The sequence below is a fragment of the Brachionichthys hirsutus genome, chromosome 4 (assembly GCF_040956055.1).
Source record: "Brachionichthys hirsutus isolate HB-005 chromosome 4, CSIRO-AGI_Bhir_v1, whole genome shotgun sequence".
Classification (NCBI taxonomy): domain Eukaryota; kingdom Metazoa; phylum Chordata; class Actinopteri; order Lophiiformes; family Brachionichthyidae; genus Brachionichthys; species Brachionichthys hirsutus.
In genome coordinates, this window is record NC_090900.1 from 8179895 (window position 1) to 8197296 (window position 17402).

At 41.9% G+C, this 17402-nt stretch overlaps 1 protein-coding gene across 1 annotated transcript in view; it reads left to right on the forward strand.

Moving 5' to 3' along the window:
• Window positions 1–16026, forward strand: part of LOC137892959 (transducin-like enhancer protein 4) — a 21272-nt gene extending 5246 nt beyond the window's left edge. Inside the window, exons 5-20 of the mRNA XM_068738378.1 lie at window positions 2194–2256; window positions 4476–4556; window positions 4900–5101; window positions 6426–6430; window positions 10116–10238; window positions 10888–10941; window positions 11036–11188; window positions 11472–11598; window positions 11829–12016; window positions 12621–12697; window positions 12812–13061; window positions 13150–13397; window positions 14006–14153; window positions 14806–14956; window positions 15593–15669; window positions 15919–16026. Coding sequence (XP_068594479.1) covers window positions 2194–2256; window positions 4476–4556; window positions 4900–5101; window positions 6426–6430; window positions 10116–10238; window positions 10888–10941; window positions 11036–11188; window positions 11472–11598; window positions 11829–12016; window positions 12621–12697; window positions 12812–13061; window positions 13150–13397; window positions 14006–14153; window positions 14806–14956; window positions 15593–15669; window positions 15919–16026 — 2055 coding nt within the window. The remainder of the gene's footprint in view (window positions 1–2193; window positions 2257–4475; window positions 4557–4899; window positions 5102–6425; window positions 6431–10115; window positions 10239–10887; window positions 10942–11035; window positions 11189–11471; window positions 11599–11828; window positions 12017–12620; window positions 12698–12811; window positions 13062–13149; window positions 13398–14005; window positions 14154–14805; window positions 14957–15592; window positions 15670–15918) is intronic.
• Window positions 16027–17402: the final 1376 nt, after the last annotated feature.

Genomic DNA, 17402 nt, shown 5'->3' on the forward strand with positions numbered 1-17402 from the left:
TTTTCATCCTTTTGGGCAGCATCATTTGAAGTGCCTAGCTCTCGGGTGTTTTTGTTCTACACTGGATCCGCATCCTTTTACAACACAAAGAGAGCAGTAATCCATCTTGGCGCTGTCATGTAATGAAAGCAGATTCAGTGGCAAATTCTAAGACCCTTTTTCAAAAATGTTAAAGTGGCAGAATTTGTGAAGACAGTGGCTCAGTATGATCACACAATTTATTGATTGTTGTCGATCATCTCACAAGGCAGAAACTGGGATACAAACCGATGCTGGAAAAACTAGTATTTGAGGATTTTCCTCCTTTTTCCTTTTTTTCAGTGATGCACTGAGATTCAACATAAATTCAGGTGCAAGATCCCGCGTCCAAGGTTATTGGACTTAATTTGAGCTCTGAGGCTCCATTAATCAGCATGGTGTTAGATTTAACCTTAGTGGACTCTCTGGCTGCTCAAGGTGGTGACATTTCCAGATCGATGTGAAGGCTAACTACCTCCAGCAACCACTGGCAAAGAGAAGGAAAAAGGAGTCCGACTATTTTTGCTTTGGTGTTTCTGTGTGGACAGATGCGTTGGCCAAACTGGCTGACATCCCTGCACTCTGGCTGACAGGCGTGACTCTCTGCCACTGATGTAGAATGTCACCTGGAATTGGTTGAAATGCCTTGTGGGAAAAACATTTCCAGTTGTGTTCTCGTGCTTTTTTTCATTTCTTCACCTAAATCACAGGGTCACTGCTTCAAAATGAATTGATTGTAGGTTCCTCTTTCATATCATTCCATACAGAAGCAATAACTAATAATTGGACAATCGTTTCAGCTCTAAAGTTAATTTATTTTACGCCTGATATATTTTATACACGACAGCATAAAATATATCAGGTTGTTTTGAAGAAAGCCAGTTTTCATTTACTCCTATAAAGTAAGCAATTCTGGTAGGATCTTGATGAAATTCAGGAAATGTGGGAATGTTACCAGGAATAGATGATTAAGTTTTGGTGACGATCCAGAAGAGATCCTGGATTCTGGATCACTTTGAAATCTTTGTTAACATTGCTGTCAATGGAGCTTCAAAATTTGTTCCTCAATTTCTCGGTTGATTATTGACCGATGTTTATGGAATTTAATACAGTCATGTAGGGTGGGGATGTCTATCCTACCACCGAATTTCATCCGGATCGGATCCAGAATGGAATCAGGAAAAAATATTAAATTTTAACATTGAAAACTCCATTTACGGATTCAAATCAACTTCGATTCACTTGTCATGGTTGGTGTATAAAGATACCAAGAACAATTTAGAACCTTTCGATGATGATCCAGATCACCATGTGGATGTGTAAATCAGATTGAGGGGAACGAGCTGCCTGGCGGAGGTCTGCGCTCTCAGTGCTTTTTTAGATAAAAATGTGATTGTGATTTGGTACCTTCAAATTCACCTTAAAATATGTACACAGCCACATTCCTATTTGAGAATGGGCGAAGAGAATTATGAGCATGACTACAGCATCTCTGTCCAACTTCCAGTCAGAGTTCTCGGCTGAAACGATATGCATTTCAATGATCACTCCATATAAATGTTTAGCTACTGTGGTGCTAAGTGCCCCTTTCCGTGGTGCCAGTGTGCTGCACTTTCCAGAGACCATCAGAATCACAGTGTGGGTGGTGCTGTCTACCTATCGTGCCTCTTTCTGCAGGTGAAGTTTCAGCTTCTGTTGGTCTTTTCGTGCTCATGGCTGCTCATGCTGTCCTCCAACCCCTTTGCTTCTGATAAAATGGTCAACTTAAAAGGTCACAAACTCACGGTATTCTCAGGTTTACCTGTGCGTTGTTTCACACCACCACCTGGGTCCCAGTAGACCGTTGGCATGTCTGTACATGATATCACATGCCTGAGCATGATTATTCTTGTAACTATCAAAATTAATAACCAAGAAGAGGAAAAACACAAATGAGAACAGCTCCATAGAATGACTGAAGGTCTCCAACTTCGTGGAGAGCTGCATCGCTCTTTTCTGTTGAAAATGCACACCGGACTAAATTGAAAAACGTATTCGACTGATTCGATCTGAGCTGTTGTAGAAGAATTTTATGAAGTGACCGATGTCTTTTTGTTAATTTGTTAGTTTTATTTTGTCAGTTTATAATATTTACTGAATTAATTATGTTTTTGGCCCCACTTCTTTGTCTTGTAGGCAGAGATAGTCAAACGACTGAATGCAATTTGTGCCCAAGTTATCCCCTTCCTCTCTCAGGAGGTAAGACTACTCGCTGTGAGTTGTTGTTGAAAACTGTCATGCACACACACACACACACAGAGCGAGAGAGATTATCCTGGTCTAATCCTTCTGCTCAGGATAGGCAGATATGCTCTGAACTTATTAAATGCCTCCCACTAACATATGCAGCAGCCAGCGGCTGTGTGTGTGTGAGAGAGAGAGAGAAAATGCTTTTGACTTAATTTTGTTTGTGTGTCTAGTGTGTTAGTGCACTGTATGTGCGTTCACATATGTGTGTTTATTGAGGAATCTTTAGGTGTGTGTGTGTGTTTACCTGATAAGTCTTTCCTCTGGAGGAGTTTAAAGCCATGTGTGTGTGTGTTGTGTGTGTGTTGTGTGTGTGTTGAGGTGTAGGAACAGCAAGAACAAGTGAGTGTAGACTCCAAAACTCTCCTCCAGATTATCCAGGGATTAGGAGGGTTTAGGGTGGATTAGGAATAATGGCATTAGATTGTGGTGCTTCAGCCCGGAGGCCCACAGAGAGGGGGGGGCAGGCGGAGGGAAACGGCTTTTACTGCTTTGTTTTGATGCACGGCCTCATTCACTGGTTGTGCACGCAAAACAGGCTGAATCCTAATTTATTATCATCGTCCAACAAATCCCATCATCTCTTTCTATTTGTCCGGACTCGTTGATTTTATTTTTGTCATTCTGTGGCATCGTTCCGGCTTTACCACCTGGTATTGTTGTCACATACCGCGTGACACTGCGTCGGCTGTGCAGTCGCTAAAAACTGCGATGCTACTTGTATAAATGCGTTCCTCAGCATGTGGTCGTAGCATCGCAACAAGGACCCTTCTCTATTTACACTGAATGAATCAATGGTGGTTGGGTCAGTGTGTGAGTTCAGATTTCCTGCAGGCCTTCTGTAAGTAGAATGGGTGTTATGCATGACTCAGTGCCATCGGACTCCGGCGTGATGTTTTATGCATTCATTAAAACAGATAAATAACCTGCTGGTTCCATTTACATGGATGCTGTTAACTGCTACGCTGCTTGTTGAATCCACCGCTTGTAGGTCGCACATATTAAACGTCCTTCCCCGTTCATGTCCTACCACCATCATAACATCTGGTTTGGCTGATGATACATTTCTGCGTGGTGAATTTGTGGCAGCCATCATAGGTCTGCAACTATTAGAAGTGCTGCTAGCTGCGGTACAATAAGATACCGCCGCCGTTCATGAAGCCGATGGATCTTTTCATGTGTGAGGGTCACGCTCGGATGGGTTAGACGCCGTCTGCAGAGGTGTAACTGAACTTAATGGTCAGGTTCATTTCCACACCAGATAAGCTCTTTCATCTCTGCCACACTTTGATGTTTTGCTGCTCCTGCTTTCACCGCCTGCATGTGCCCGTCTCATTCCGTACCCTTTGAATGAATTTGCCCTGTACCGCTGCCTTTTTCTGACTGTCTGTCTGGTTCCCTCTACAACACGCATTCCTGTCTCCATCCTCAATAATTTTGACAAGTCGTGGGCATGCAGACAACCGAACATGTTGTAATTATAGCTGTTGCATGGAATCTCTTACACACTTGATATTATTATAGGTCCATATCAGTATATTTTCTGTGACCGTGTGCAGTTTAAATACCATCAGACAAGAACCTGTGATGCCTGAGTGATCATAAAATAAGCCCCCACACCCACAGTTTGGCAGTCACCAGTGCTCTCTCTCATTGAAACGATTAAAACGTGCAGCTTGTTAGGACATTTTGATTTAACTCCTTGAGGCCGGTTGTTTCCTTCTTTAGGGAGCAGGGGTCCACGGGGGGGGGGGGGGGGGGTATTAAAGATCTGTGTTTGTTGATAGGCCCAAAATACGCAGCGGGCTTTAAAGAATATTTTTGTCCAAAAACATGTGTGGAGTTAAAGGTACAGTAAAGTGGTGTAATGAGATACTGTATTGTCAGGTTTGATAAACATGTATTTTTTCATTCCGTGAACATCAACCATCTACGATTTGGCCTCGTTTTCACTTTGTTTGAATGTGACTGGTGATGTTGTTGGTATTTAAGAAGAATTGTGTGAACTGTGCATGAACTGATTTGTAATACTGTTGCTGTAGAATCCTCTGTTTGTCCCTCGAGGTCATAATCCTCTTAAAACCCAAATATCTGAATGTGACGTGTTCATTTCTCTGCTGTCTGAGTGCCCTTTGAATGTCTGATTGTCCCTGCGTCTGTTCGTGTCCCAGCATCAGCAGCAGGTGGTGCAGGCAGCGGAGAGGGCCAAGCAGGTCACCATGGCTGAACTCAACACCATCATAGGAGTGGGTGTATTTCACACACACACACACACACAACATATTCTTCTTTGATGGGAGGCGAATATGGAGAAACAATTCACAACAGATGAACAGGTTTTTCAATATTGGTCAAACACACCTGTTTTATTTGATCAGTTTGTGTTTATCACACACTATGAGTAATACCAAACTGTAACAGACCAATCCACATCATGTTAGATTCAAATGTCCTGCCTCTTTCATCTTTCCTTCCCTTTAGTTCTCCTTCCTGTCTCTCTCTCTCCTTCCATCCCAGTTTTGTTTGTCTTTCACCACTGCTGTACCAAATCCGAACGGAACGTTACAGTAATTATTATTTCGGTGTGTGCTTCAGCAGCAGCAGCTCCAGGCGCAGCACCTCTCCCACGGCCACGCCATTCCCATCCCACTCACGCCACACCCAGCAGGCCTCCAGCCCCCTCTGCCCCACGGTGTGGGAACTGCCAGCCTGCTAGCTCTGTCCTCCGCTCTGAGCCACCAGCTGCCGCTCAAAGACGACAGGAAGCACCACGACCACGGCAGCGAACACCAGAGAGGTGAGTGTCGCCCTGCATGTGTGCGCATCGTCGTTTGTGTCTGTATTTGATGAGGTGTTGAAATCTTTGTGTCTGCGGTAATTCTCAGGAGGGATTATTGGTTGTTTGTATCTTAAACAGTCACAGAGACAGAAAGTACTTTAATTCTGATCTGATAATGAATATATTCATAAGCTTGGGTGGACTGCTATATATGAAGGTGTATTAGATTATTTCTAGTGACGTACAAGATGAACTTATAGTTTTTTCTATCAGTGCCAAATAAAAAGCTGCAGTTCAGAAGATGTCAACTATTTTTAGTTGACATAAATAGCAATGTCTGTGCATTTTATTTAGCTAATGGAACCAAGTTTAGGTCTGGACTATTCATTCAAAGTTGTTTAAAATGACATCCGGGGATGCTTCTTCTTCGTTCAGCTCAAGACAATGTAGCATTGGCCAATAGGACTTTGTCGTCAGGTGGTACCCACCGTCCATTAGGTGTTTCCACCCCTAACTGGTGGGTCATGATCTTTCTTATCTCTTCTGACCACAGTAGCACATCCGGCCTCAGGGTTGTCCGGACAATGTAGGGGAACTGCAGCCTACCTCCCTTACACAATGGGTCATCCCTCATGCCTAATCTTTGCAAGTTTGCCGGAGTTGGCGATGCGTCATACGCTGATCTCTGCAGGAAAGAGATGCGGAATGGTTCCAGTCTTCATAAGTCCGCCCAAGTGATCTTCCTCTTGGGGAGGTCCCATTTGGTTCAAACTCCTTGGGACACCAGCCCCACTGCCCTTGATCTTTGTGCTTCTTCCTCCAAGTTCCGTACCTCCTCTTGAATCATAAAAGCTCTTCTGTCGCTGGCTCCTGCCTTCCTCTACTGTTGGAAATAGGAGGTTCCAAGACCCCGTCTTCCTAGCCATGGTGCCCCGATGACGTCACGTATCATGATCATGCTCGCAGCTTGTGCAACGGATGACTCAGCTGCCCGCTTGCGCCCTGATCTTGCGATGACACCCACGTGGCTGGCTCCCTTGGCCAGTACAGAAATAAAGATTTTGCCTTCTACACTTAGAAATGAGATAGTTCTGAATTTATCAATGGCCAAAGGTTAATTATGTTACTGCCGTGCATTTAATGATATAAAAGCTTATGTGTTATTACTCAGACTGAACAGCAGCTAAAACAATTTACAGTTGGTTTGTCATTATACCATTTTAATTGGCCTAATAAGGAATGATGCACAATCACCATGACGCCTCTTCTCTCTTACACATGCATAATGCCCCTATTTGTTCTCTGAGCTTACTGAGCTTGAGCATTTAAATACAACACATAGAGACTGTGTGTGTGTGTGTGTGTGCGTGCATGAGTTCTTAATTACGCTATTGTCTGTGAGGGTTTTTACAGTGCAACGGTGTAGCTGCAGTAAAGCTAACTCAGGTAATACTTACCCCTTTCGGATCAAAATCAATAATGATCTAATCCCATCTCAAGTTCCTGCAGTACGGATGACTGTGTGCAAAGAGAATGACAGATGTCTTTATTGTCCTTGGAAATCGATTTCTGTTTTCTAATGCAGGTTGTTCCTCATTTGACTTTTTACATAAAGATCATAATGGGACGGCAACAAAGACGCATCTATGTTACCTTTGTTAAAATATTTGGCATCATTTTGATCCTTATATTTACAAATCCGACAACTTTCAGGCCATTGTCCCAGTTTCAAGTTTTACTAGGTTTACCTTCAAATGCTTTGTTGAAAACAGAAGCATGCAGCTGATCATCTCTGAATTATGTGCATCAGGCGAATGCTGTGTTTATTACCTAATCTGAACAGACTCGATGGTAAATATTTCATTATGACATTGCACACTCTTTCACAAAGAACTATATAAGTGTAACTTAAAGTCGACTGCAGGTTTTGAACCTTAAGATGAACTTCACAGAGGTGGCTGAACCCATGTCTGAACTTTCTAAATGGTTGTTGTTGCACTTATAGCTTCTGCAGTACTTCGTGTGCCTTTCTTTATGTAAGCAGGCTTTTAATACTCTGAAAGATGTTTGGTCCTCAGCGTTTTTCTGTGTATTTTTCCACTGCAATGTTTCAATTAACATTCTGTGTGGTAGATAGAAAGGAAAATATAGATCATTTTACTTTCAGTGAAAGATGACTTTAATGATATCCCAGAATAGATCCCTTTATCGCTGTGTGTATGAGCTGGTTAGTAATTGTGTGCGTCATTGGATTTTATTTTATATTTTTTTCTTGTACAATAAATGTCTTAATAGGTATTTTATCTGTTTTCCTTTCCATCCACCTCCTCAGACAGAGACTCGGTGAAGGTAAGTTTGTCCTTTGCATTCTTTGATTGATAGACTTGTTCTTACGTCTTCTTAGTCAACACAGACTGATTATTGTTTTATTTATGTCTACAAATTCCTATATATTTATGATATATTTGATTTTAATCTCAATATTAATCAATCGCAATTGGGGAAAAATAAATAATTATTATCGACCCAAAAACTGGTGTATTCTAAAATATTCAAGTTAAGAGGAACAAATAAATAAGAAATAAGAAATGCATACATGAGAAAAGAGAGTCACATATGATGAGTGGAAATAGGGTAGGAGGAAAAGAGCCACATGACATCCAGCGCTTGTTGTAATTATGCGTAGCCTTTTTCCTGATTCAAACAATGAAAAGATTAGCATGTCTTTATTCACACGTAAATATACACACATATGCATACATAACGCACACGCAACCACCAGACACTTCATAAAACCAATAAGCTCCTAGTCAGTGGTCTACAGTTGTCTTGGCAACAGTCCACAGGGTACAGCATATGTGTCGCTTGAACTGTGCCTTAATGTCCTTTGTGTTAACACCTCATACACTGATCAAGGCTCGTGGGTGCAGACCTACCTGTGTCTACATGCTTACTGGTGCCTGTACAGGTAGGCAGAACAGGTGTGCCGTCACGGTGTGTCCAAGGTCTGAATATTCCCAAGCACATCGGTTGCTTTCAGTTGCAAGTGCCATTATTTTTATTAGCTCTGCCAAGGAGGTTATATTGTCGCCAGTGTCTGTTGGCTTGTTTATTTGTTGGTTCACACAAAAAACACAAGAGGTTCTTTTGGAGCATTTTTTATCTATCATGCCTGAACTGTCTACAGAACTTGTGAAAAACTTGGGTCAGTGACTGTTTGGTTTTCCTTTTCATTTATGAACCTATAGTACTGCCACTTTCATGGTGCACATCATGTTTAAATTGGGATTAGGGTTGAATTTAATTCAAAGGGATTGTTGGAGCTTGGTTTTCTAGATATGAAATGCAACAATCATAAATATAACCATTCAAGAGAAAATTACATTTTAACAAAGTGTACATCTTTGATTTTGTGCTGAATCCATAGAAAAAGTGACACATAATGAGGTTTAGACCAACCTTGAGAGGTGCTCTTTATTAAGAAATCTGTATAGAGTGGATCATCTGGACTTCAATGCTGTTTCTTCAGCTAATCCAGTCCAACAGAATGATCAGCGGTGAAGAATTAGACCAATGAACACCAACGCAGAGTAACATTTTTTTTTTTTTGGTGTGAAAAGAGCAAACGCATTTTTATGTGTTGGAAAGAGAGCGTGTGTTAAAGAGAGAGAATATTTACACATTTATAGTAACATTTATTCTGATGCTACTGTAAAGCATTTATAGCCCTCTAATTTTTCTTTTAGTCAGACATCAACCTTGAAGGTCACACGCATTAACAACCGTAATATCTTAAAGCTTAAAACAAGAGCAAGAGCAAATAGTCTTTTAAGACTTTGATTACTGGAGACTGTATCACTGTCAGAGTTTATCTTTCATTCTACGCTACACTTACAGTGCCTGGTGCAGCCAACAAAATTAACTTGGTGTTTTTAAAAGAGATCATTTGCCGGCTAATTATATTTAGCCAGAATTGGATGCTCAACCTGGTCTTTTCTCGTTCCACAAGAAACACATGCTCGTAAAACACATCGGCATCTCAGCATCATTTGCACACACAAAGCTAATGTAAATAGACACAACATCTGCATACCGCACATGCAAACACAGATACGCACACTAAACCTCACTCCCCCCCCCCCCCCTACAGGATTTTTTCCATCAACACTTGCTGCATGGCAAAGGGCAGTGGAAAGGTTACACGCGCAAGTTAGTGGAAAGGTCGAGGTAAAGGTCCCGCTATACATTTCTCCTCTCTGTCCGTCGTCTGCTGGGTAAGGAGTGCCTTCAAGAAAGAGAGAGAGAGCGCATTAATCCTTCAGTAATGGCATTTAAAGGATGCCACTGCTGATTACAAACATGCTGTATAAGAGAGACATCAATGGACCGGCGCTGTCTGCCTTCCACGTCTCAAAATAATGCTGCTCAGTTGATGATGATGATGATGCTGCTATAGTCCGACAGTAGAGAGTGCAGCGTTGCTTCGTTGCGTGATTCAGTGAGATGTAATGGTTTTGACAGGCAGGGGAGCATTTTAAAGTTGCGTAAATCCAGCTGCAGAGGGGAGCGCAGTTGTTTTCTTTTTGCTCCATGTTAGCATCACCATCTGGCTGCTTGCCCGCTGCCAGATGCACCCCAATTTAGCTCAAAGCGGACATCTTGACACATTCAGAAAGTCTGTAGTGTTTAGTCTGTAGCGTACTTTGCTTTTCATTTCATCGTGGGTATGAGACACCAGCGATGGTTGTCAGCCTATTAAACACAGATCATTTGGTTTCATTTGCCCAGGTGATGAAAACAATCGCACCTTCACAAAATGCAAATTAGCTGAGCGTCTTTTCACCCATGTTTTGCGCTTCTTTCATTTTTTAAGATTCAGCTGAAAAATGCCAACGATTCTGCCCAATCCACAAAACAATTTTCAGTGGGTGTAACCTGTAACGTATGCACCTGCTTCAAATAGTACATGAACATTTTCACAAGTATTTATGGCATTTACAGCTGCACTCCTTATGAATTCTGTTTCTACCAGAGCTCGTCCGTGTCTCCATCAGCCAGTTTTCGGACTGGAGAGAAGCACAGGAGTTCAAGCGATTACTCATCCGACAACAAGAAACAGAAGACAGACGATAAGGAGTTAACCGCTACGCGCTATGTGGGTGAAGATTGATGTGTACCTTTACTGACTGTTCTTAAATGTGTTGTTGGTAAGGTGGAGACAGTGGAAAGATAGAATTCCTGTAGTTCCTTCATACAACTAAAATATGCACACTTTTGAGTCCAATCCCAGATAGATAGATGGGTCACCTAAGGAAGTGAGGGATGTATCTAGTTTACACAAAAATCCATTGTTTTTATTTTAATATTTATTGTTTTGTATTTTGTATTTGAAAAAAAAAAAAAAATTTTGGGACCCCTGGAAGATTAGCAACCACATTGGTGGAAGCTAATGGGCATCCCCTATGAATAAACAGATAGATAGATAGATCGAGATTGATTATTGATCCCAAAGGAGATTTGGGCAGTTAGTCACTCTTAGACACAGAAGGATAAAAGACAGAAATAGTAGCAAATAAAGGTTAAAAATGAGCAACAAAGTTATAAATAGAATAAAAAAATATCAGCTTGAGGTAGAGGAAAAATATGAAATTAAATAAAGTGATTTAGAACATGACCTGCACAGTCATTACACCGCATTTTGCACATAGAGCAACAGATTATGCTCTTCTACTCACTGTACTACTGGCCATGCAATATTCATACATTGATGTGTGTCTTGACTATGGTCCATATGTCACGCCCAGGAAAGTGATGGAGAAAAGAGTGATGACAACTTGGTTGTGGACGTCTCCAATGAGGTACAATGATTCTTTTGTGTTGCCTGATGAGAAAAAAAAGAGAATAAGAAAATACACCACCTGACCCTTCATCGTCTGTGCCCACGCCCTACAGGATCCAGCATCTCCCAGGGGGAGTCCTGCCCACTCACCTCGAGAGAACGGGCTGGACAAGCGTCGCCTGCTGAAGAAGGATGCTCCGCTGAGCCCTTCCTCCATTGCCTCCTCCAGCAGCACACCTTCGTCCAAATCCAAAGAGATTAATGTGGTGTGTCACATTTTGGGGTTTCTTTTTATAGACGTTCGTAAAAGGGCAGTTACTGTATGGAGGAAGAGAACAAAAGTATGCAACTCTAACTGATGATAAAATAATAAACCACGGCTATAACTAGAAGAGGTGCAGAAGGAACAGAGTCGTTACTGTGGTCAAAGTAGGAATGGTCCTGCTTAAAGTTGCTTTTAACAGCTGCAGAGTCATGCCTGCTCCTTCTGAAGTCGGCGTTTAGAGTCCTGTTTAAGCCAGTTAAGTTGTTTTTCTTGTTGTACCGTAGAACGAGAAGTCCACAACACCCGTGTCCAAATCGAGCAGCCCCACATCCCATTCGGATGCCCCGACAGCCAGCACCGCCTCCAGCCTGAGGACGGCACCCAGTAAACCATCAGGAATTGAGGCGTTGGGTGAGTGTTGCGTGTTGCATCACCTGCGTGCATCAGTGAGACAGTGTGTGTGAGAAGCTTGAATACAGTGGATACTCTTGTGTGTAAACACCATGTGACTATGTATGACAAGCTAAAAATCCCATCTTGGATTAGAGCATCATAATGATAGCCTGGGATGCGTGAAGATGAAACAGACCTCGCGTTCAAACATCCACACTTGGCATCAGCTGGCGCTCTGTGTCTTGTAGCTGCCGGTCTCCGCACGCCGCTGGCAGTGCCCTGCTCCTACCCCAATCCATTTGGAATGGTTGCCCACGCGGGTATCAACGGAGAGCTGAGTGGAGCAGGAGCTGCCTACACTGGCCTGCATAACATTTCGCCACAGATGAGTGCAGTGGCTGCTGCTGCAGTGGCGGCTTATGGACGCACACAAGTGGTATTCAAACACACACACACACACACCTATTTGGGTTACATATAATATATGTTTTTTTTACTTCATTCATCCCATCATTTTGATACTCTTGAAGGTTCATTAATAGCTGGGACGTTAAAGACAATTTAAGCCCAGCCTTATCCCATGGACATCTTCCGGCCTGCTAATAGCTACGAGCGGCCTGTAGTGCAAGTTGCAGTTTGACTCTGGTGTCTTGTGTCTGGAAATGAGCAGCAGGACAAAAGCTCTGAATGGCTTTTGGTTCAACGCTAAATAAACACACATCATATTTTGCCTAACGGCAAAATCATTAGATATTGATATATCAAGATTTGTATATCAAGATTTTTTTGGCACCTAATGGTAAATAAGTGCACATTATGACCACAGATGGGATCTCAAGACATTAAACCAACACTTTTATTTTAATTTTGACGTTTAGGACAAACTGAGCCACTAAATTCAGTTCATGTGTTGTTGGAAGAAATGTATTGTATCTGTAGCCTGCATCCATTTTTCTTCTTCTGAGGAGAGACTTCCATAATCACGTTGACGCCACACGATGTGGTTGAATTGTTTCTAAACTTTCTCTGTGATTTTCCAGGTGGGATTTGATCCTCACCACCACATTCGTGTCCCTGGCCTTCCTTCCAATCTGTCGGGCATTCCTGGAGGAAAACCGTACATTTCCTCTATTTCCTAAAACATTAACAATAATTATATTTTATATTTTTTTTCCCCGGCTCTGTGTCACATTTGCATAGATTTCCTATCTCTTCTTTTACCGTCCACTAGCGCCTACTCTTTTCACGTGAGCGCCGATGGACAGATGCAACCTGTGCCTTTTCCTCCGGATTCACTGATTGGTTCTGGCATTCCGCGTCACGCACGACAAATCAATACCCTCAGCCACGGGGAGGTGGTGTGCGCTGTCACCATCAGTAACCCCACGCGTCACGTCTACACCGGTGGCAAGGGATGTGTCAAGGTCTGGGACATCAGTCACCCAGGCAACAAGACCCCTGTATCCCAGCTAGACTGCCTTGTGAGTGTGCTGCACCGACTCTGACACGCTGGGACTGCAACCTGTTGACTGAGAATAACAAAGTGATCCTGTGCGTCTGTCACATCAGAACAGAGATAACTACATTCGCTCCTGTCGGCTACTTCCGGATGGGCGAACTCTCATTGTTGGGGGCGAGGCAAGTACTTTGTCAATCTGGGATTTGGCTACACCAACCCCTCGAATCAAGGCTGAACTGACTTCGTCAGCACCTGCGTGTTATGCTCTCGCCATCAGCCCCGACTCAAAGGTCTGCTTTTCCTGCTGCTCCGACGGAAACATAGCTGTCTGGGATCTTCACAACCAGACTCTGGTTAGGTACGGAGCTGGGGAGGGTGGTGTGTGTGAAGGTTTTAATCATCAGTGCTGGATAAATGACTGTATAGAAACCAATCAAACTGAGAACAGCTACAAGAAGCGATGAAGTCCCATCCTGAAGCTCACAGATGAGCCACACCTTCGCAGTAGAACTTAAAAAACCGATGTCATAAGCATGTCAGAAGTTAGATTGTTATTAAAGAATGACAACGTGATTGATCATATAATCTGTATGGTCCATGCACAAACCGGTGTTTCTCACCTTGTGTTTTGACCTGTGCAGGTTTGATTAACTACACACTTAATCATTTCACACTCGTTCTGCTGATGCTGGAAAGGGTACATTAATCACATCATCTCTGCTGACCAATCAGTGGCTTGTGTTTTTAAGTTTTATTATGCCTTCTAAACACCTGCAAGTTAACCTCCAGGCTGACCGACGAGTCACTGCCTGACTAAACTAAAATCCCTTTTGCTATCAAGAGCATCTCTTCCATTCAAGGCAGCATGCACATATTCATAGGAACGCTTTAGGTCGATGAGCACTATTTCCATAAATGTCTTGTTTAACGCTTGTTTATTAACGCTTGTTTTGTTTTTGTCTTTAGGCAGTTCCAGGGTCACACTGACGGGGCCAGTTGTATAGACATATCTAATGATGGGACCAAGCTGTGGACCGGAGGCCTCGATAACACCGTGAGGTCCTGGGACCTCAGAGAGGGTCGGCAGCTGCAGCAGCACGACTTCACCTCTCAGGTGCACAAAAGTCTTCTTACACAGGAACGCATTCTCTTTGCTGTTGTGCTGTTTTTTAGATTCCATCCAGGAGTGTGTTTGTGTGTGTGTATAGGAATTTCAGGTGTGGTTTCTGATTTATTTGGTGATCAATGTAAAAAGGAATATATTTTTTCAGATTTAGCTCAGGAAAGCTGTGGGAAAGGCCGGACGGAGTTCTGGTTTTCTGAAATCTCATATCTCATATCTCTCTAATACTGGCAGTTGGAATGTAGTTTTTTTTAAAGGCGAGGGGGAAAGCAATAGCATACCATTACTGCAAACGTTCTGAAAATAATTTCACATCTCAGGAGGAGGTGAATGGTCATTAAAGACAAAAAAACTTCAGTTGATGTGTTCATTGTGCATTTTTGATCCTTAGATTTGACTGAATAAATCATTCACCCCCTGAGTTTCATTATGTATAATGTTTTTTATTAAGTTTTACTTCATAGGATTTTGCAAACTTAAACAACCAATCAGTGTTGACAGCTTGCATATGAGGAGCTCACCTTTTTACAGTGGTATCTTGCCAGTTTTGATCAGCGACTACCTTCACAGTCAAAGAACAACCATCATGTCGTGAAAAGAAGACGTGAGACATCAAACTGCTTCTGCTGTGTTTTTATCGCAGATCTTTTCCCTGGGATACTGTCCAACGGGAGAGTGGCTAGCAGTGGGGATGGAGAACAATAACGTAGAAGTCCTGCATGTCACCAAACCTGACAAGTATCAGCTCCACCTGCATGAGAGCTGTGTGCTCTCACTCAGATTTGCTCACTGTGGTAAGAATTATATATATATATATATATATATTAAAAAAATCTATGACGATTATTCAAACATCCTTCCTGTAAGTGTTCTTTAAGAGATTGTTAAGGGTGGAAATGATTATAATAGGTCATGGGGAAATTGGTTTGTTGATCAAATTACATATGAAGTGATGACATGTTGAGTGATATTATGCTCGAGAGCAGAAGCTTTGTTGTGTGTAAATGAAGGAGAATGGGAGAAATTACCAACGGTTTCTATTACGAGAGAAGTTACCAGTTTGTCATTGCAGCACCGTTAATAACAAATGCGACACTGTGTGAAAGAAATAACTTCATGAGAAGGAAGTACGACTTGTTTAGTAGGAAGAGACAGAAAATATGTATAGATTTAGCAAATGCCTTTATTTCTTCAGCCATTGAGGTCATGTTTTCATTGGTGAGTAGGATGATACAAGAAACAATCAATTGATTTACTGATATTGGTAGAGGGTGGATCAAGACAGTGGCGAGGCCAGCCATGATGTACGGCTTAGAGACAGGCAAGAATCTCTTAGAAACAGAATGCCAGGCCCAGTTAATGTCGTTTGACTTAAAGTACTGACACATTTAAAATGGTTTTTCATGTTGCGCTTTTCTGTTCTCTCCCAGGGAAGTGGTTTGTGAGCACAGGGAAAGACAATCTGCTCAACGCATGGAGAACCCCATATGGAGCAAGTATATTCCAGGTGAGTGTGGTGGAACATGGCTGAAGAACACGACACCATGGATGTCAGGGAGCTGAGACTCTGAAGGCTGTTGTAGGGAAAGGTGTCGACTGTGGTGGAAACCATCAATGTTGAAAAGTGTTCAAGGACAGTTTTAGTCTTTCAACGGAAACATAAAGAGTTTTAGTCATTTTTAGACAAGTTTTGTTTCCCTTTGACTTTCTTTTTCTCTCACTATATTAACAGCCATCTTTATCCTCCTCCTTACAGTCAAAGGAGTCATCGTCCGTGCTGAGCTGCGACATCTCCATAGATGATAAGTACATTGTGACCGGCTCAGGAGACAAGAAGGCGACCGTCTACGAGGTCAACTACTAGGAGAGCGGAGCTTGCTCGGTCACGAGGCCACCCTTCCACCTCGGCCTCCTGTAATGTGACCTGTCATCCACTTTAATATATGTCAAATGGACTTAATGGAACTAACCAAACAGACCGAATCTTTCTTGGACAGTCATCTTTTGACATTTGGGCTGGTCGTAGATCAAAACGAACAAGCAGAACTGAACATAGTATTTTTTTTTTGTTTTTTTCCCCCCCCCCCCAAGTGTTTTTTGTTGATGTGAAAATGAATGAACGTTCTTGGGCAGTCAATATGGAGAGGATGCTCTTAGCCTAGATAACATCCCTTCACACGTAGGCCTGCATCAGACTTATTTTGGTTTTGCAACATGCTTGCATGAGCAAGTATATCCAAGTACATCCATCTGATCTCTAAGCACAGGATTATCTTTTTTTTTTCCAGCTTGGCTCTGTGCCATCCTCTAGTGCTCATCCCCTGTGTACCAAATTTGCCTTTTTAAATGTTTAGTACACATAATACACTACACACTGAAATGCAACGTGCTAATTATTAGAATACCACCCTGATGTTATGCTAAATTAAGCTAGGCTAGCTCGTAGTGATATTTAAATTTTATTTTCAGCAAATAAGCAATTAATCACGATGCCCCGAAGGTCAAGGCATCATTTCAAGTCCAAGTTAAGATAGTGTGTATTTCTTCTTTACCAACTGAATGTTAATTTAAAATATGTATTTATTTTCTGTCTGAGGATTCACTGGATTTCCTCCTGACATTTAGTTAAAAACTGTTCAATTAGTGTTTTGAGGTGAATCAGCCCTTTACTTCCTGTTTAAATCATTTTGTTTGCATCGTTGGACACAGAAACTTTCGGTTCAATCTTCATTTTGGATTTACTTTCATTGGTTTTGTAGAAGAAGAAAAAAAAATCACAGTGCCTTTATGCTGCCAGATGTTGTTTTTCAAATACACAGAGTTAAAGCAAGATGTTTTTCTTTTTTCTAGTGTCCATCTTAAATATCTATTTGGTTTAAATTACAAAACAAAACAAAAACAATTATCTCAAAAGATAATCCTGATTGTTTTATTGAGTGATCAAACCCCTTCCTGTTTCTTGCTGCTTTGCTGAACACAAGTATGTGAAATACACAATTCATGGCTGCTGCTGATTCAGTCTAATAGTTTGAAGCATGGTGCCATTAACCAGATGTTTTTGAAGCTTAAAAGTGTTTATTTATTTTTGTTGTAGTTCTCTTTCTGCTTTTAAAATGTGTTGTCGCTACTCTCTCTCAGCTGCATGACTACAACCCTTTGTCAAAAAGGCACTAACCTACATGAAGAAAATACCAGATGATGAAACACCACTCATCGCTGGTAGAGATACATGTAACTACT